The 20,400-nt window shown below is 41.2% G+C and overlaps 3 protein-coding genes across 4 annotated transcripts; 2 read left to right on the top strand and 1 right to left on the bottom strand.

Moving 5' to 3' along the window:
* Positions 1–579: 579 nt before the first annotated feature.
* Positions 580–6,294, top strand: LOC121568019 (lebercilin-like protein). Its single transcript, XM_041878503.1, has 9 exons — positions 580–871; positions 983–1,299; positions 2,987–3,264; positions 3,391–3,633; positions 3,860–3,997; positions 4,734–4,803; positions 4,908–5,041; positions 5,216–5,306; positions 5,622–6,294. Exons 2-9 carry the CDS (start codon positions 1,017–1,019, stop codon positions 6,212–6,214), a joined length of 1,830 nt encoding a protein of 609 aa, XP_041734437.1. The 5' UTR covers positions 580–871; positions 983–1,016; the 3' UTR covers positions 6,215–6,294.
* Positions 6,295–6,588: 294 nt separating this feature from the next.
* On the bottom strand, positions 6,589–13,736 carry get1 (guided entry of tail-anchored proteins factor 1). Of its 2 annotated transcripts, none has more exons than XM_041878557.2 (5): positions 13,620–13,736; positions 11,674–11,839; positions 9,331–9,398; positions 7,468–7,582; positions 6,589–7,156 (listed from the first exon to the last, which is right to left on the bottom strand). In XM_041878557.2, the coding sequence occupies exons 1-5, from the start codon at positions 13,707–13,709 to the stop codon at positions 7,083–7,085; spliced, it is 513 nt and encodes a 170-aa protein (XP_041734491.1). In that variant the 5' UTR covers positions 13,710–13,736; the 3' UTR covers positions 6,589–7,082. The 2 variants fall into 2 exon arrangements, with proteins under 2 accessions (XP_041734491.1, XP_041734490.1); XM_041878556.2 differs by lacking the exon at positions 13,620–13,736 and adding an exon at positions 12,237–13,094.
* Positions 13,737–14,394: 658 nt separating this feature from the next.
* Positions 14,395–17,661, top strand: LOC121568026 (non-histone chromosomal protein HMG-14B). The gene is made up of 6 exons (XM_041878558.2): positions 14,395–14,572; positions 15,921–15,944; positions 16,045–16,074; positions 16,192–16,236; positions 16,352–16,486; positions 16,700–17,661. The coding sequence occupies exons 1-6, from the start codon at positions 14,555–14,557 to the stop codon at positions 16,763–16,765; spliced, it is 318 nt and encodes a 105-aa protein (XP_041734492.1). The 5' UTR covers positions 14,395–14,554; the 3' UTR covers positions 16,766–17,661.
* Positions 17,662–20,400: the final 2,739 nt, after the last annotated feature.

A 20,400-nucleotide genomic window follows, 5' to 3' on the forward strand; every position in this document is an offset into this window, starting at 1 on the left:
AGCGCTAACCGAATGATTGGCAACTTCAGCTGTCTGTCGGCATGGGGACCACAAAGTTAGTTTGCAGCTACTTGCAAAGTGCATATATGGACAGAAATAGCCACTGACCAACAGAGCAACTAGTGAAAACAAAACCAAGAGTTAAAACGGGCGGTTGCAATGTATGCTGTTGGACCATGTTTATCTATAGGCCTAACAGTTTTTTTTTGTAGATCTACAGTGTGCGTGTTTATTATAGGCTAGTGTGTCGTTTTTTTTCTTGTAGTATATCCTGAAAGTTGATCAAAACAAACAATTGCGAACATGTACTATAAGTCTAATATAATTGGTTTAGTTGAAAACTATTTGAGTTTATTTACAAATTAGGATGGTGTGGTCTTTAATTCTCCCAAAAGCAGTCAGTTCAAAGAAATGTCCTATGATCAAGGAATGCAATAACATTCCTCGTCTATCATGATTTGCCCATAGAATTATAACGTTTTCTAACGCAGTTCAGTAGCCAGACAACTACGTTTCCCATCGTCCTATTCTAGAGAACGCTTGTTTCTAGGGCAACCACAAATACATTTTCAGAGACAGCCAGCCAACAACATAATCGGTCAATGACTGTCTCTTGCTATTGAAAATAAATAATAACTAAACTGAATGCAAGTGAGTGGGGGGAGAAAAATATATTTTAATAATTGAATGTAGGGATGGCCTTGGCATGGGGAATTATTAGGCTTGGTTGTTAGTTAGCTATGTAGAATAGTTGAAGTCAGGAAAGGTTTTCAATCAAGGAATGTCTGTCACTCTCTCGGTGTCTTCAACTGGCTAGACCTAGCTAGATAACGTTAGATAGCTAGCTAAACGGATTATACTATTAATTAATGTAAGTATGCTATAGTTGAAAGTATAGATTGCTTTGATTCTTATAATTTAACATACAGTGTGGCTAAATTAACTACTTCAACTAATTGGATATCTGTCTGCTATATTACAGAAACTGGTGCAGGCTCATCTTTGGCCAGGGAGACATGTCTCTGAGTCTGAGACACCACACCAGAGGCATAGTGCAGCAGGACAATGCTAACTATGAAGTTTGTGCAGGGGATGCAGACTCAAGCTGCTCCTCAGGCCAGTCCACCCTGTCCAGGTCAAGCAGGGGATACAGCAGTAGGACAGTCAGCAGGGAAGACTCTCAGGGGTCATGCACCCAGTCAGACTACGAGGAGGAGGCTGACACTACTGCAAATAGGACCTTTGCCCTCTCACCAAGCAAGAAGCCAGGTCTTGGCACGATGACAGCCAAAGCACTTAGTATGTGATATTTCATATCTTCTCATTACTACAGACAGCCTAGCTATAATAGCCTAGCTATAATGACGTACAGTGCATTCGGAAAGTATTCAGCCCCCCTGACTTTTTCCACATTTTGTTACGTTACAGTCTTATATTAAAATTGATTAAATTGTTTTTTTCCTCATCAATCTACACACAATACCCCATAATGACAAAGCAAAAACAGGTTTTTAGATTTTTTTGCAAATGTATTTAAAATAAAAAATGGAAATATCACATTTACATAAGTATTCAGACCCTTTACTCAGTACTTTGTTGAAGCACCTTTGGCAGCAATTACAGCTTCGAGCCTTCTTGGGTATGCTGCTACAAGCTTGGCACACCTGTATTTGGGGAGTTTCTCCCATTCTTCTCTGCAGATCCTCTCAAGCTCTGTCAGCTTGGAGAGATGTTCAAAAGGGTTCAAGTCTGGGCTCTGGCTGGGCATTCAGAGACTTGTCCCGAAGCCACTCCTGAATTTTGTCTTGGCTGTGTGCTTAAGGTCATTGTTCTGTTGGAAGGTGAACCTTCGTCCCAGTCTGAGGTCCTGAGCGCTCTGGAGCAGGTTTTCATCAAGGATCTCTCATTACTTTGCTCTGTTCATCTTTCCCTCGATCCTGACTAGTCTCCCAGTCTCTGCCGCTGAAAAACATCCCCACAGCATGATGCTGCCACCACCATGGGATTGTGCCAGGTTTCCTCCAGATGTGACGGTTGCATTCAGGCCAAAGAGTTCAATCTTGGTTTCATCAGACCAGATAATCTTGTTTCTCATGATCTGAGAGTCCTTTACATGCATTTTGGCAAACTCCAAGCGGGCTGTCATGTGCCTTTTACTGAGGAGCGGCTTCTGTCTGGCCACTCTACCATAAAGGCCTGATTGGTGGAGTGCTGCAGAGATGATTGTCATTCTGGAAGGTTCTCCCATCTCCACAGAGGAACTCTGGAGCTCTGTCAGAGTGACCATTGGGTTCTTGGTCACCTCCCTGACCAAGGCCCTTCTCCTCCGATTGCTCCGTTTGGCTGTGTGGCCAGCTCTAGAAAGAGTATTGGTGGTTCCAAACTTCTTCCATTTAAGAATGATGGAGGCCACACTGTTGCAGAAATTTTTTGGTACCCTTCCCCAGATCTGTGCCTCGACACAATCCTGTCTCGGAGCTCTACAGACAATTCCTTCGACCTCATGGCTTGGTTTTTGCTCTGACATGCACTGTCAACTGTGGGACCTAATATAGACAGGTGTGTGCCTTTCCAAATCATGTCCAATCAATTGAATTGACCACAGGTGAACTCCAATCAAGTTGTAGAAACATCTCAAGGATGATCAATGGAAACAGGATGCACCTGAGCTCAATTTCGAGTCTCATAGCAAAGGGTTTGAATACTTATGTAAATAAGGTATTTCAGTTTGTTATTTTTTATACATTTTCAAAAATTTATAAAAAAACAGTTTTTGCTTTGTCATTATGGGGTATTGTGTGTAGATTGTTGAGGACAATTTTTTATTTAATCCATTTTAGAATAAGGCTGTAACGTAACAACATGTGGAAAAAGGGAAGGGGTCTGAATACTTCCCGAATGCACTGTAAGTGTAGGCCTATAGGCCAAGATGGTTTGCTGCATATTCCAATGTAAGCATCACACTTAGGTGCTTTTTTCCTCTCAGCGCAAAACAAGAGAGGGCAGTGGTGCAAAAATAAGAAAAACACTGATTCAAGGAAACGCAAGGCCCCTCTCTTCCCTCCAATCAAGCTCCTGGAGGGCCCAAACCAGCGCATCAGGTCTGCCCACAGGCACCGCATTAAGGAGCTCAACAGCCAAGTGTGGGAGCTACAGCAGCAGCTGAGTGGTGTCTCCACAGAGAACAAGCTGCTGAAGCAGCTCCAGGGCCGCCACATGCTGGCGCTACAGCACTTCCAGGATTCACAGAGTGGCCTTCCCCAGGTACGCTGCAGTTTTTCTTTCGGGCTTTAATAACTGATCTATAACAAACTCATCAGATAACAACAATCATCTGATTTTGTAGCATTGGCTAAGGTCATAATGTTTTGCACCCACCCACACCCTCAGGTCCTGGCCAAGCACGGCAGCGAGGTGCGCGGTCTGCAGGAGCTCCTGCGCAAAGCCCGCATCCGCCGCAACAGTCTGTCCAGGCATCTGAGGGGCACGGAGGAGGAGCTGCTGCGCACCAAGGATGCTCTGCATCGGCTGCAGCTGCTCAGCGAGGACCGCAGCCTGGAAGAGAGGGAAGAGCTGAGCCACAGGCTGGCCCTGATCACTGTGGACCTGAACAGGAAGAACAAGAGGATACAGGTACAGTACATGCACTCACATGGCAGGGCTGACTCCATGTTCACAGGCCAGGTGGATGTCTGTATTGAAACTAATTGGGTTTTCAACTCTGTCCATTTGTATTGGTCTTCTACGGGGAGACCAATATAGATGGACAGGGTCAATACAGTTATGTTAGATTGATACTGTACACATAGTATCACAATGTTATACCTGTAGTGAAACTTAAATATATTGTGTGTCGCAGGACTTGGAAAGAAATCTTGAGCTGAGACAGATATCCTTCAATCGCCATCTTGCCACAGAAACAAGGAAGACCAATGAGGCCAGAGAGCTGTCTGATTACCTCCAGGCACAGATCAGTTTGTCGACCAAAAAAATCAAAGTAAGTTTATAAGTACTTGAGAGCAGCAACATACACAGAGTATAAAACACATTAGGAACACCCCCCCAACCTTGTCAGTCTATGTCATGGAAGGAGCAGGTGTTCATAATGTTTTGTACAATCAGTGTAGGTAAACTGTTCCGGATCTGAGTAGTTTTGGAGTGTAGTGTTGTTTGAAAGAGTGACAGTCATTTAACTCGCAGTACTGCAATGTAAACACAAGAGGGAGTCTAATACAGCTGTATTTCTGAAGGCATAATTGAAGCTAAATACTCATTTTCCCTCTTGTAAACGCTACGCCATGCCCACGGACGTTAGTTTCTTCTCACCAATGAGCCTGGATCGGAGTACCTCCCCAATGATTTTTAGAATGCAAACACATTCTAACCGTTCTGATTGGTCCCAGAAACCGATTTGTTGGGCCAGAGTCAGAACACGCATGGGTAAGGCGGCGTTTTGAAAAATTGTCATTGGCTTTGATTCTCTAATTGGTTAGAAATGATCCAATCGCTGATTACTTTGTTTAGTACAACACCCCTCATTTCGACTTCACCACAAACTACGGCAGTCTCAGACTGAAGTATGTAGCGAACAGAAGAGCAGCAGACTAATTCAGTTTGAGTCGTCAGGCAACTGGCAACAAACATGCCTGGTAACAGATATCAGGATGATACATTTATTGTACATATTGCATTCTTGAGAAATGGCTAACTGACGCATTTAACATGAAATATAGGAAAAAGAGAGAGAATTGGAGATCCACAATATCTACTCACATAGATTTCCAAAAGGCTGGAACGGAAAAGGTACAAAGACATTATGAGCTACTTTAATTTTAACCTGTACAACCCATGATCCAGATCGGACTATTTGTTTTTACTTGAGGCTGAATATCTTTTCCCATTTACAGGGGCAAGAGAAACTAAATCTGTTCAAACAGATGACTTATCCTCTCTCCCCATCGAGGCTCCATGCCAACTTGAACTAGAATATGCCAGTTCACTTGAACATCTGGAGTTGGAGAAGCAGAAGAGTTTGAGCTGGGTACGTTCATGGATTTCGTTCTCTCTCACATTCTTTGCAGAAAGCTGTATAAATGGGTAACGGTCAATAAAACATTTATTCAATATTGACCGATAGAAGCAAAAGAGTAACTCCTTGATAAAAGTTTGTGTAGTGAGTTCCAGTGTAAAGTTGATATCTGGTTGTTTTTTTCAGGAGTCCTTTGCCATCGACTTCACAGACAGAAGTGACGCAGCAGACACGTCAGTGGATGACAGAGGATCAAAAGATAATGAAGACTATGCTGGTAAGGATTTTTTTTAAACTTTACTACAGCCTATTGGGACTACCAATGAACAGATGCGAAGCTAAGTGGATATTGAGGAAATAAATGGTTAAATTACACTCTGAAGAGTCTGGTATGTACTCTCCAGTCACAGAGTATATGCAAACAAGACAGCAAACTCCCAAACATTGGGAGTAATTAAAGCTCACGTGTCATAGTAATTAACAGGACTGAAATAACCTTTCCTGTGTCATGTTATATCCACAAAAAAAGCCAGGGGATTGACAACCCTAAATGTTTTTCAAAAGTGCAAGCAACTATCATATTTATCCACAGAGGATGGAGAGTTGGATGGTGGTTCTGAGGAGGATCCACAGCTTCAGGGTGAGGAGAATTGCCTTGCAGAGAAGGCAGCGAGTTCCCCAAAGGCTTCAGGAGAGCAAACAGAGCCATTTGAAAGCCAGGTCCGGTACACTCCGGAGGACTTTCTTAATACAGAACGTGCCAACAAGGCCCTTGAATCCTCTCCCAGGACCAAGCGCCTCTACAAATTCAAAGAAACCATCCAGAACCTACACAGTGGAAAGCCTGCCTATACCAGCCATACCCACAGCCTGAGAAAGAGCCCTCCTAGATACATCAAGAGCCAGGCCAGGGTGGAGAACCTGGGGTCTGGGGCGTATGAGCCCTCCTTTGTCACTATACCAGCAGACACCACGGGCCCTCAACCGGAGGAAGGCGTAGTCCGCAGCAAGAAGAGCAGCTTGATGAAAGAGCTTTTCGGCCAGGCCCCAATCACTGATCCAATGGCCATGCAGAAAGGCAGATCCAGAGTTCAAAGCACGGACCTGGACAGAATGTCATCTTACCATACAGGAGACACTAGCCCGGTCTCACCTGGGAGAGAGACCAAGATCATTTTTGATTGACCCAAGAACAATACAAAATGATAATCTATTTTCATAAGTTGATTATTTTAATAAATCTTTCATCTGCCATGGCAACTCAACACATTAGTAAATGGAGTATTTGTATACATTATATTTATAGTGATTATATACCTGGAAAGTATTGTTCAACTATTTGTTACAGAGGTCAAATTAAGCTCTCTGTTTGTGATTAGAGCATCACAAACATTCTGACACTATTGCTCATGACAAATTCCTTAACTCCCTTGAAATCAGATTGTAATGAAAGCAACATTCAATGAAGACCATTCCTATGCCACAATGGTACATTGTACAATTTTGTAACAGCCTCTGTAAAATACCCAAGATGCTAAGAACAACAAACACTTGAGGCCTTCAGTTTTAATTCTTTATTGTGTTGAAGTATGCATACTTCAACACTTCCAAAACCCAAACAGTAAACTTTGTGATATTAGTTCAGCTTTCATTCAGCAAATGAAAATGTGCCACAGACCATGCCTACAATTAACATGAATAACAATTAACAAAATTACATAACAATATTAAACAATTTTAACACTTCTTGCTCAACTCATTTCAATAAGTTGGAATGAGATTTAAATAAATGGTCATTAAAACATGCTCATACAATCATTACGCAGTGTAGCAATTTGTGAAATAACATCCGATTCCAAAGCCAACATGAGAGACCGTCAAATATGTGCAATAACACTAGCAATGTAAGGCAACGTTTGAATATGTGGTGCTTTGTAAAAGTGCTTACCAACAGTACCGATTTACACTTTAATATCAAAGCGCTGAGTAACACCGCCTGACTTTATTCTCAGAGCATTTGGGGAATAAATAAGACATGAAAAGATACCATTCCTTAGCTAACAGCATGTAGACCAATAGACACCACTTTGTTGCACACCACCAGCCAGCATGTGATTCCAACACCACCTGAAAGGATACAAAGACTGGGTTCAAATAGTTATGGTCAGAGTTGGCAGTTAGTAGTATTTGATGTCAGTTTTCAAAAGAAAAGAAAGTGCAACACAGAGTTTTAAATTCCATGTTAAGAGGGGAAAAGAGTCATGTGATTCTATCTTCAGTGTTTAAAAAGACCGAATAAAAGAGACGTTCAGTAGTCGTCTATAATTAGCCAATACTAACTCTTAAACATGTTTACACATTAAACTTGATTACAATGAATTAACCCAAGTGAAAGCGAGTGGGCCTCAATTCTCAGGCGTTGTAATCACACAATGTACCTGCTACTCCAGATGGGAAAGCCACCAGCCGCTCCAGGGGGGCAATCCACTTACTGGGTACAACAGTCACTGGGTCAGCATAATACTTCCAAATCAGTGAGATCATCAGAGCAGCCTAGAGAGACAACAGAAAACAGCCTGATTCAGTGCTTCACAATCACTTGTGCATGTCTCTGTTGGTGACAACAGACATTTAAAAAAGGTATGTACAGTGGGGGAAAAAAGTATTTAGTCAGCCACCAATTGTGCAAGTTCTCCCACTTAAAAAGATGAGAGAGGCCTGTAATTTTCATCATAGGTACACGTCAACTATGACAGACAAAATGAGGGGAAAAAATCCAGAGAAATCACATTGTAGGATTTTTAATGAATGTATTTGCAAATTATGGTGGAAAATAAGTATTTGGTCAATAACAAAAGTTTCTCAATACTTTGTTATATACCCTTTGTTGGCAATGACACAGGTCAAACGTTTTCTGTAAGTCTTCACAAGGTTTTCACACACTGTTGCTGGTATTTTGGCCCATTCCTCCATGCAGATCTCCTCTAGAGCAGTGAGGTTTTGGGGCTGTCGCTGGGCAACACGGACTTTCAACTCCCTCCAAAGATTTTCTATGGGGTTGAGATCTGGAGACTGGCTAGGCCACTCCAGGACCTTGAAATGCTTCTTACGAAGCCACTCCTTCGTTGCCCGGGCGGTGTGTTTGGGATCATTGTCATGCTGAAAGACCCAGCCACGTTTCATCTTCAATGCCCTTGCTGATGGAAGGAGGTTTTCACTCAAAATCTCACGATACATGGCCCCATTCATTCTTTCCTTTACACGGATCAGTCGTCCTGGTCCCTTTGCAGAAAAACAGCCCCAAAGCATGATGTTTCCACCCCCATGCTTCACAGTAGGTATGGTGTTCTTTGGATGCAACTCAGCATTCTTTGTCCTCCAAACACGACGAGTTGAGTTTTTACCAAAAAGTTATATTTTGGTTTCATCTGACATTCTCCAAATCCTCTTCTGGATCATCCAAATGCACACTAGCAAACTTCAGACGGGCCTGGACATGTACTGGCTTAAGCAGGGGGACATGTCTGGCACTGCAGGATTTGAGTCCCTGGCAGCGTAGTGTGTTACTGATGGTAGGCTTTGTTACTTTGGTCCCAGCTCTCTGCAGGTCATTCACTAGGTCCCCCCGTGTGGTTCTGGGATTTTTGCTCACCGTTCTTGTGATCATTTTGACCCCATGGAGTGAGATCTTGCGTGGAGCCCCAGATCGAGGGAGATTATCAGTGGTCTTGTATGTCTTCCATTTCCTAATAATTGCTCCCACAGTTGATTTCTTCAAACCAAGCTGCTTACCTATTGCAGATTCAGTCTTCCCAGCCTGGTGCAGGTCTACAATTTTGTTTCTGGTGTCCTTTGACAGCTCTTTGGTCTTGGCCATAGTGGGGTTTGGAGTGTGACTGTTTGAGGTTGTGGACAGGTGTCTTTTATACTGATAACAAGTTCAAACAGGTGCCATTAATACAGGTAACGAGTGGAGGACAGAGGAGCTTCTTAAAGAAGAAGTTACAGGTCTGTGAGAGCCAGAAATCTTGCTTGTTTGTAGGTGACCAAATACTTATTTTCCACCATAATTTGCAAATAAATTCATTAAAAATCCTACAATGTGATTTTCTGGATGTATTTTTCTCATTTTGTCTGTCATAGTTGACGTGTACCTATGATGAAAATTACAGGCCTCATCTTTTTTAAGTGGGAGAACTTGCACAATTGGTGGCTGACTAAATACTTTTTTCCCCCACTGTATATTTTGTACCTATTAAAGAATATAGGACATATTTCTCATTTCAATGTTTAACACTCACCTGCAGGATGTAAAAACCTATATTCACCATCCATTTCATTTTGGCTTGTTGAGCAGTTCTTGACTTGACTGTAAGAAGAAGAAAAAAAAACTGATCAATCTTATCTGCGCAGGAACCATCTAAATGAATTATTGGTATCCATTCTCTAAATATCAAATAAATATCCACTAAAATGCCTACAAACATACAGTAATGTTAGGAATTTTGACAGATCTAATAACAGTTAACTTTTGGGTGTTCTTCACAATTAATTTCAGTGTATACTACACAACATGCATTGGAATAGAACCTGCTTTTTATGGTATGGCATAAGGGAGGGGTTGGCAGGGACAAATAAGACTGATGTGTGACCAGTGTATACAGTGCATATGACTGGAGAAATACGCATGTGGTGCATTTCATTGTGAAAACGCTTTTCATTCCAAAATAGTTAAATATTCCTGTCGTTGAACAACAGGATTTGAACTTGAAGGCACGTTGGTTGATAGGCAGTGGCCCTGAACTGAGACAGCGGGGGAGCGAGTGAGAGACAGCTGTTTGGGTGTACAGTAGGGAGGCTCTAGAGACAAAAAGTTGGTTTTCTCAACGTACGAAACACCATATATCAAGGTCACCTACGTTGTGACTCATCTAAACAATGTGGTAAAGAGTGAACGTGTGGACTTTTTTGGTCATTTTGACAAATTCAAAACTAGGTATTTTCAAACCAAAACATAAAAATTGCCTTGGGGTTTTTGTCACAACCTGTATTTGCCACTGTAAAAATACTGTAACAGAACACCACTGAGGAATGTTTTCTAAACAAACCATTCTCATTCCTGAGAATTTGTCCATAACATAATTTTTCATCAACAAAGAAAATCCCCATCTGAGTATAATATTTCCCTGTTTGCTCTGTCATAACCCTTACGGTTGCAGGGCAGGCGCCATAGTGTAATGCAAAGGCTACCATTCATATAATAATGATAATATGCCATTTAGCAGACGCTTTTATCCAAAGCGACTTACAGTCATGCGTGCATACATTTTTATTTTATTTTTGTGTACGGGTGGTCCCGGGGATCGAACCCACTACCTTGGCGTTACAAGCGCTGTGCTCTACCAGCTGAGCTACAGAGGACCATATAACATTAACTCTTGGCAAATGGCTGTTGGAGACATTTGGTTGTTGTCTGATTAACTCTTGGCAAATGGCTGTTGGAGACATTTGGTTGTTGTCTGATAGTCAATGGGGTGTGTGTCTATATGACACGCAATGGAGCTCTATACTATGCTTCCTGCCTCTGTAGAGCTCAGAGCTGTGGCCTGGACATGAAGGAGAGCAACAGGCAGCAGCTGCACCACGAGGCCCTCCAGTGAACACTCAGTCTGTTATCTAAACCCCACCTCCCACTGTCCACACGTGGTGCGTTAACATGCAAGTCCCATATAGGCAGTAGCGAGGCTGTGATTGGGAGTCCCATAGGGCGGCGCACAATTGGCCCAGCGTCGTCCGGGTTTGGCCGGTGTAGGCCGTCATTGTAAATAAGAATTTGTTCTTAACTGACTTGCCTAGTTAAATAAAGGTAAAATAAAATAAAAATAAAGAGAGCAGTTTGAAAAACCTAGAGGTATGGATCATTTGGTTTCCCACCTTTTTGCCGCTTATCGTATAGAAGATCAGAGGTTGTAAATGAGGGAGCTATAGCATCTGTATCTACATCTGCATTGCTTGCTGTTTGGGGTTTTAGGCTGGGTTTCTGTATAAGCACTTTGTGACATCTGCTGATTTGATTTGGGAGGAGCTACAGGAGGAGGGGCTCATCTTAATAGTTGTAATGGAATCAATGGAATGGTATCAAACATCCTATAGCTCCTCCCACCAGCCTCCACTGAGCTATAGTAAAAGTCTGACTTTCATCTAACCCTAACAAAGGTGTGATAATGTCTCACTTTTATCTCTATCAGGGATTTTTCTGAAATTGTAATCCTTGGGCGGGTAGCCTAAGCATTTTTTCGGCACACCTAAGTCCAAACAGTGTTAAATTAAAAAATATATAATACAAATAATTTTTGGGATGGAAAAACGTTTTCAGTGTAAACTTAAACAACTAAAACCAGATATAAAGTATGTAGAATAAATAAATAACCTTTGAGAACTAACAATAACCAAAATAAAAGCTAGAAAGTCACGGAGAATTACAAATTCCAAAAGCAATGAATTTAACAGTATTGAATTTGTTATTATGTTTGAGCATAAGAATTGCCACGCCCTCTGCCACACCCATTTTTGATCCAGAAAAAACGTCTATAAAAGTGGAAAATGTCATGCGGACATCAATTTAAATTGTGTGTCTCTCTTACCATGTGTCTTCAGCTTGTCCGTCATCTTGTTGATTTTGCGCTCTAGTCTGGCGTATCTGGCGAACTCATCCATCATGCTAACGGAGTTGTGCTCCTTCTTCATCTCCTGGATCTCAGCCCTCATATCCCTCTCCTGCTCAGCATCGTTCTGAAGGACCTTCGACAACTTCACATCCCAACAGACAAACATTTCATTGTATATTTCGCTAGAACATAGCAAACACACACTACTAGGCCTGCTGCCACCAGATGGCGCTATTATTCCATAAGTCTTGTCATTTTCAAAGGGAAATGACCAAATACGTAAGGAATGATAGCGTCATCTGCCTGCAGCAGGGCTAATACACTACAGGTTTAGCCTGGTTTCTCATAGGAGATAACTTTGGGATGGTTACCAGTTAGCCCTTGATCATGACTCTCAGTTTCATTACACATAAGTCATTGGACGAAGGCGTCCGACGCTCAATCTGAACATTAACACGCGTCGCTTGAGGTATGATTTTGGAAGCATAAGGACCTTACCTTTTATATCAGCGAGAAATAAAGGTTAAATTGATACACACCTTGATAGGTTTAGGGTCAGTGTTCCCACACGGCCGTATCTCCATGTTACAGCGCTTGTTTATGGAAGCCAAGAGGCGGCCACCAGTGCTAATTAGCACGCTCCGAACACCTGTGTGTAAGCGTAACTCGGGAAGTGTAGTTTCGTCGGATGAAGGCAGCCATAGCTGTATGGATCTGTGCAAAACTGCTACAGTAAGTGTATATATTTTTATTTTAAACATTCTTTCTCCCTGATGAAAGATAAAGGCCATATGTTTCGAAAGCCATATCGCAAGCGATGATTAGTGATGTTTCTAAACGTTAAAACAAAGCGTCAGGATTGTAGTTCACATGAGGTAGTCGTGGACGAAGCTAATGGCTGAAAACTGTAGGTAGAAGGCAGAATGCCGCCTAGAGTTTGAGAGCTAGTTACCAGTATATGTTACTGCAACAAAAGTGCCAAGGTATTGGAAAGTTGTATTATGTCCGATAAACACTGTACGTCATCCTGTTAAATGTGTTGTTCTGATACAATGACGTTCATGAATTGAATTTTTAAAAAATTATCCACTCACTAACTGTAAGTCGCTCTGGATAAGAGCATCTGCTAAATGACTAAAATGTAAAAATGTAATTGCATTCACATGTAGGGTACCAAATGTTTTACTCATTTAAAAGTCTATTTTCTTTGTAATTAAATTGCCTTGGCAAGTGACAAGTATGTTTCTGCCTCCTTGGGTCATTTATGGTTTACTGCATGAGAACATGTAACACCTGGTTTAGGACTGTATTGCTTAATAAGGCACGGGGGGGTGTGGTGGCCAATATACCACATCTAAGGGCTGTTCTTAAGCACAGCAGAGTGCCTGGATACAGCCCTTAGCCATGGTATGTGGGTCATATACCGTAAACCCCAGAGGTGCCTTATTGCTATTATAAACTGGTTACAAAAGTAAATAGAACATTACAAATAAATGTTTTGTCATACCAATGGTATATGGTCTCCTATACCATGGCTTTCAGCCAATCAGCATTCAGAGCTCGAACCACCCAGTTTATAACAACCCATATTCTATGCCTATATGCTAGAAATACCATCAGACCTCAGATTTATTTACATGTTATGGTTGCTATTTGAATCTGCACCCAATAGATAACTACACGGCATTATCTAACTGGCTCTGTATGGCACTGTTATCAGCCTAACACACCTTCCATGATATAATGTAACAATTTACCAACAGGATGGAATGGTTGGTTAGCTTCGTTGTTGTTTGAGGGGCGCGAGAGGTAAAATAGCAAGCTAGCTAATCCAACCTGGGCAAATCTGCCAAAACATTACATGATTTACAAGCCAACCCTGCATTTCTTACACGACCAATGTCTAAACAACCGCTACTTACGAAAGAGGAAATGGTGGGCAACAGTATTTTGAAGAGATTGCACAAAAAGACAGATCCCAACACCAGGAACCAAGCGCACCCGGCAGCCATTTTTTCTTATCAACCTTTGTTGCTGCTGCGCGCATCATAAAGGGACCCAACATCCAGGCTGAACTATGGGCTGATTTTCACATTAGGAACTCTTATTCATTCAAATACAGCATATTTTATTAACTTCAAATCATTATGAGTGTGCAAAATATATTTATAAGAAGATGTAATATCAGTTCATTGTCCACACATTTTCTAGATTACTTTATTCAAAAAAAAAAATACTGACAATTCTATAAGGGTAATTTACACTGTGTACATTTGACATTTTAGTCATTTAGCAGACGCTCTTATCCAGAGCGATTTACAGTTAGTGAGTGCATACATATATTTTTTTCATACTGGCCCCCCGTGGGAAACGAACCCACAACCCTGGCGTTGCAAGCGCCATGCTCTACCAACTGAGCTACACGGGGCCCATTATTCTAATATAATATCAACGAAAATAACACATAACTTTGAATCCAGCTATTCCCACCACTTTAGTAAAAATTGAAAGTTGGAACGACTGATTGGCATACAGACCTACCCACACAGGTAACTTGCTATGGTTTAAAAATATGTTGCCTAGACCTTAAAGCCAATCAATGGCAACAAGGGGCGGAGAATAAATTGTCCGTCAGGTTGGTAGGATAAGGAATACAATATAGAGAGGGGGGATCCAATCCGGTTTCAGCTAGTTTCTGTACGTAGGCCTACTGATGGAACATTTATGTTAGTTACAGTGTGTTCTGAAGGTACTGACTGTGTTACATCGAACACATTCAGAAGCCTGCACTGAGTTTTCAGTAACTGAGAAGGCTAATTTGTGCTCTTGTTCTCTAGACAATACAAGTAAAGCAGCCATGCCGAAAAGAAGCAAAGTAAGTTGGAATGTGTACCTTTTAATTTAAACCTTATTTTACAATATATCATTTCACACAGGAAGTGTTTTATAAATACATGCAACAATTGCATGTACGCTAATATATGCTTAATACAATGTAACACTTTTGCTCTAAAGTCTGAATGTGTTTTTGTGTGTGTCTTGTTGATATGGAAGTGGCGCCTTTTTACTTAGTGCAGTAACATTTTCCATTCGATCTCACTTTCTCCTTGTAATAACCTGTACAGGATAAACTATCGCAGCTTGTGCTTTTTATACAAGTAACGTAATCATATCATTTACTTTGACGCATATATTGGGTATTTCATGAATGTAAAGTAGCTTAATAGCCTTCTCAGCAATGAGATCAGACAAAGGGGTGTAACCCACCAGCAATGTAAGTAAGCTAACGTTACATGTTGCCATTGCAGAAATGCGTGCATGAGCAAAATGATATTTTGTGAATATTGGAAGTGCTTTAATCGCCTACATATTGGGTTCACGTTTGTATTCAAATACCTTTAGTAGCCTAGTTTTAATCCTAAAAAACAGACGCTTGTGACATCCTATATTATCACTTTGTGTCCTGTGTGCAGTAAAGCGTATTGTAATGCGCGACACCCTATGGCATGGAAAGGTACAGTCTTTGGGGTGTCATGGCAGCCCTTGCAAATACGAAAGGCATCGGCAACTCAGCGACATTTATCACTTTAATGGGGTCATCGAAAAAGTAGTTATAAAGAAAAAGACCACCGGAGTTATAGGTGGTCACGCCTAAAATGTTTTGCTATTTGTTGGTGCGCATTCCCTGTCTTTGATTCGGTAACATGTTGCATTATGCAACAGCGAATTTCTGTGGACATGCACGACACCGTATACGGGTAGGCCGGGATCACAGAATTATAGATATTACTAATGGCGGGAACATACAGTAGACTGGTTGACATAGCGGGTGGATGGATGCCTTCATGTAACACGTCTCCGTGTGTTGCTGGGGGGGGGTTGGGGGCTGCTATTTGGCCTTTATGTGTATAGGCTACTAAAGCCTAACCATAACATACTGTTTTACTTGTGGCTCTCACAGTAACTGGTCCCACAAAGGCTCCATTTTGCATCATGCCAATGGGGAAAGTCAAATGGCATAGTAATGTAAATACGTTAGCCTCCCCTCCCCCACTCACTTTCAGATTACATAATACCTCTTTAATTTGGGGGTGGAGCGGTGGGGGTACAGCATGTGAGCCCATCCTCTAGCATTACACACCCTGGCCGCTCCCGACCAATGAATGTGCGATTGTTGTTCTTGGTTTTTACTAAGATTTTTTTTCTTCTCTCCCCCCTCACAGGCAAGTAATGACACTGAAGTCGAGGTTAGTATTTCATGCTGTTAAAAATGTTATATTTGTTAAATCCATTATGAATAAATTTTGTCTGCAATAACTGATTTAACTTTTTTGTTTTTCTCACCAGCCAAAGAGGCGATCCACGAGGTTGTCATCAGTAAGTTTACTATATATTATAATATTTGTTGTATAGCCTATTTATGATGTTTTCTATGAATAGATGGTATTGTGTATTTGTAATTTGACTAATTATCTAATATTCATTACATTGCAGAAACCTACTACTCCAGCTAAACCAGAGCCTAAGGCAAAGGCAAAGGTAAAAACAAATGTTGTAATTGTCAGCTTTTGCTGAAACCAAAAACTACTCAATTATTATACATACTATGCATTTGTACATTGACATGTATCTCATGTTTGTCTGTTTCTTGTAGACACCAGTCAAGGCAGCAGCCAAGCCCAAAAAGGTAAAGGAGGCAGTAGAGAAGGCCAAGCCTGAGGAGAAGACAGAAGAGCCTGAGGAAGAAGAAGCAGCACCGGCAGAAAACGGAGAGGCCAAAGCTGAGGAGGTAAGACTTGTTGGCTTAGTTTCAATTATACAATATGCCATGCCACTGAGATATATAATTCAAAATCAGGAGTATTAGGTATTACAAATAGACCAACTATTATAATTGCCATTGACAGCTTGTTTGTCCCCAACACACACAAATATTGTGTAACCAACAAGACCTAAAATAACTATCCTATAATATGAGAATGTTTTTTTTTTCATCCTCCAGGAGGCAGCAGAAGAGGCAGATGCTGATGCAGATGAGCCTGAGAAAGAGGAGGATGAGGCAGAATAACATCCTTACCCTTTTGCCAGTGCTCCCTGTACCTCCTTTCTTGTACAATGCAGAGGAATATTTTTATCAACTATTTTCTTAAGAAAAAGCAGGTTGTGTAGTAGTAAGATTGTAGAAACACTTTTTTTTTACACCTCTGGAAGAAAAGTTATGGTCATTGTGTGTTTCCCTTTTCTTTTGTGGTCTGGGGCAGATGTCAGAGAGGGGCGGGGGGCGGCAGGTTTGCAGCAATGACATGCAATCAAGCCAATATCAGGAATTTGTTATTCAACTGGGAGAGCTTGTATGACACTAACATTCCATAGGCTTTATGAGGGACAGTTTATTTAACCTGTATTGTACGGGGAAGGGTTGGGGGGTTTATACACAATAACACTTGTTTTATTTTTGTTTATAATTGGTAGGAAGGTGGTGACTGTTTAAGCTGTGCTCTATGAATATTAACTGTTTTATGAATCCACAGTAATGGTTCATCATCATCCTCCCTAGTACATGTACTGGATTTTTCATCAGGCCTGTGCATTATGTTAAATGTTTTTTGTCTCTGTTCGGTGATGGCATTGCAATAACATTTGATATAGCTGCTGTGAAACTAAGGTTTTTTCATAATTTCGATGCAGTATGTAGGTACGTTGTGAGGATGGTTCATGTGTTTTTAGCCAAGCTAATAACATGAAATGCATTACAGTGTTAAACATACTGGTTGTAGTTAATCCTTTTGAGGATACTGATAAACATGACTGTACTTTCACTTAATCTTTCAAGTGAACATAGCAGCTGTAGCAAGATTTACATTTGGTTTTAGGATTTTATGTACAGTTTCTCTCCTTTTTTTGTAGCTGTATCTGTTATGATTGGTATAAACATGCCAATTGAATTAAAATGGTTGCAATTTCTCTTTGTTTTCTCTGTTCTCTTATTGATCACACGTGAAATAAAAACTGTAAACGCATGATATTCCTTATTCACAGACACTGTATTGATTAAATACTCTGTAATATCTCTCTTATACCATATTGGTTGAAAATGTGTGATTGTTTTTTGATACATATGTCTGCAATTCTATTATTAGGCCAGTGCCAGTGCAGCCATACACCACCTCAGTAGGCTATTCGACAAGCAGCTGCATGACAATCGCAATATTTCAGGGATCGTCAACTGGTTTGCAGCGTACACATTATTTATAATTATGTTCCGGCCCTGACCATCCGCTCAGGGAAAAAATCGCTCTGCGGCTGAATCTAGTTGATGACCCATTCTCTATTTCAACCAATGAGTTACCTATTAATAACAGAACTAAGATTTTTTATGAAAAACTACTCAGTTTTACCTAATTATGAAACTTTCATATCTGGTGCATCTGTTATTGTTTTTTCAATATGACTTTTTCTTATTACACAAATGACATTTGTTGTACCATAAATATTTAAAGTGAGGGGAAAAAGTATTTGATCCCCTGCTGATTTTGTACGTTTGCCCACTGACAAAGAAATGATCAGTCTATAATTTTAATGGTAGGTTTATTTGAACAGTGAGAGACAGAATAACAACAAAAAAATACAGAAAAACGCATGTCAAAAATGGTATAAATTGATTAGCATTTTAATGAGGGAAATAAGTATTTGACCCCCTTTCAATCAGAAAGATTTCTGGCTCCCAGGTGTCTTTTATACAGGTAACGAGCTGAGATTAGGAGCACACTCTTAAAGAGTGCTCCTAATCTCAGTTTGTTACCTGTATAAAAGACACCTGTCCACAAAAGCAATCAATCAATCAGATTCCAAACTCTCCACCATGGCCAAGACCAATGAGCTCTCCAAGGATGTCAGGGACAAGATTGTAGACCTACACAAGGCTGGAATGGGCTACAAGACCATAGCCAAGCAGCTTGGTGAGAAGGTGACAACAGTTGGTGCGATTATTCGCAAATGGAAGAAACACAAAAGACTGTCAATCTCCCTCGGCCTGGGGCTTCATGCAAGATCTCACCTCATGGAGTTGCAATGATCATGAGAACGGTGAGGAATAAGCCCAGAACTACACGGGAGGATCTTGTCAATGATCTCAAGGCAGCTGGGACCATAGTCACCAAGAAAACAATTGGTAACACACTACGCCGTGAAGGACTGAAATCCTGCAGCGCCCGCAATGTCCCCCTGCTCAAGAAAGCACATATACAGGGCCGTCTGAAGTTTGCCAATGAACATCTGAATGATTGAGAGGAGAACTGGGTGAAAGTGTTGTGGTCAGATGAGACCAAAATGGAGCTCTTTGGCATCAACTCAACTCGCCGTGTTTGGAGGAGAAGGAATGCTGCCTATAACCCCAAGAACACCATCCCCACCGTCAAACATGGAGGTGGAAACATTATGCTTTGGGGGTGTTTTTCTGCTAAGGGGACAGGACAACTTCACCGCATCAAAGGGACGATGGTCGGGGCCATGTACCGTCAAATCTTTGGTGAGAACCTCCTTCCCTCAGCCAGGGCATTGAAAATGGGTCGTGGATGGGTATTCCAGCATGACAATGACCCAAAACACACGGCCAAGGCCACAAAGGAGTGGCTCAAGAAGAAGCACATTAAGGTCCTGGAGTGGCCTAGCAAGTCTCCAGACCTTAATCCCATAGAAAATCTGTGGAGGGAGCTGAAGGTTCGAGTTGCCAAACGTCAGCCTCGAAACCTTAATGACTTGGAGAAGATCTGCAAAGAGGAGTGGAACAAAATCCCTCCTGAGATGTGTGCAAACCTGGTGGCCAACTACAAGAAACGTCTGACCTCTGTGATTGCCAACAAGGGGTTTGCCACCAAGTACTAAGTCATGTTTTGGAGAGGGGTCAAATACTTATTTCCCTCATTAAAATGCAAATTAATTTATAACACTTTTGACATGCGTTTTTCTGGATGTTTTTGTTGTTATTCGTCTCTCACTGTTCAAATAAACCTACCATTAAAATTATAGACTGATCATGTCTTTGTCAGTGGGCAAACGTACAAAATCAGCAGGGGATCAAAAACTTTTTTCCCTCACTGTAGCCTGAAATGGGTCATGTCTTGAAGGGATGCCACTAATATCAGTGACATTAAAACTTGCATATTCAAATAGCGTCAGGGAGAATGTTTGCGTTTTAACTAACCTTTACCTAATTCTCCTAACCTGCTATGTTAATTCTCCTAACCTGCAGCGTAAGTTCTCCTGACCTGCTACGAAAAGTCACTTCTGACAGCGGCATATCCCATCTAGTCAAGACCCCTCAAATGCGAGTGCAGGATAGACACCAGATGGAGACTAGAGAACAATATACAGTATTTACATGATGTAAGACATTTGGGCATATCATGTCATATCTCCAGACAAATGTCAAAAAATGTAAAATAAATATTCCTGAAATTGTCATAGCACTAATAGTTTGCTTACTTGTCAATGCAATTGAAGCCTATTGAGCACTGCATAGGAGAACGCTTCCTGCCCGAATGAATAGTGCCAACTGTAAAGTTTGGTGGAGGAGGAATAATGGTCTGGGGCTGTTTTTCATGGTTGGAGCTAGGCCCCTTAGTTCCAGTGAAGGAAAATCTTAACGCTACAGCATACAATGATATTCTAGACGATTCTGTGCTTCCAACTTTGTGGTAACAG

The sequence above is a fragment of the Coregonus clupeaformis genome, chromosome 6, assembly GCF_020615455.1.
Source record: "Coregonus clupeaformis isolate EN_2021a chromosome 6, ASM2061545v1, whole genome shotgun sequence".
Lineage (NCBI taxonomy): Eukaryota > Metazoa > Chordata > Actinopteri > Salmoniformes > Salmonidae > Coregonus > Coregonus clupeaformis.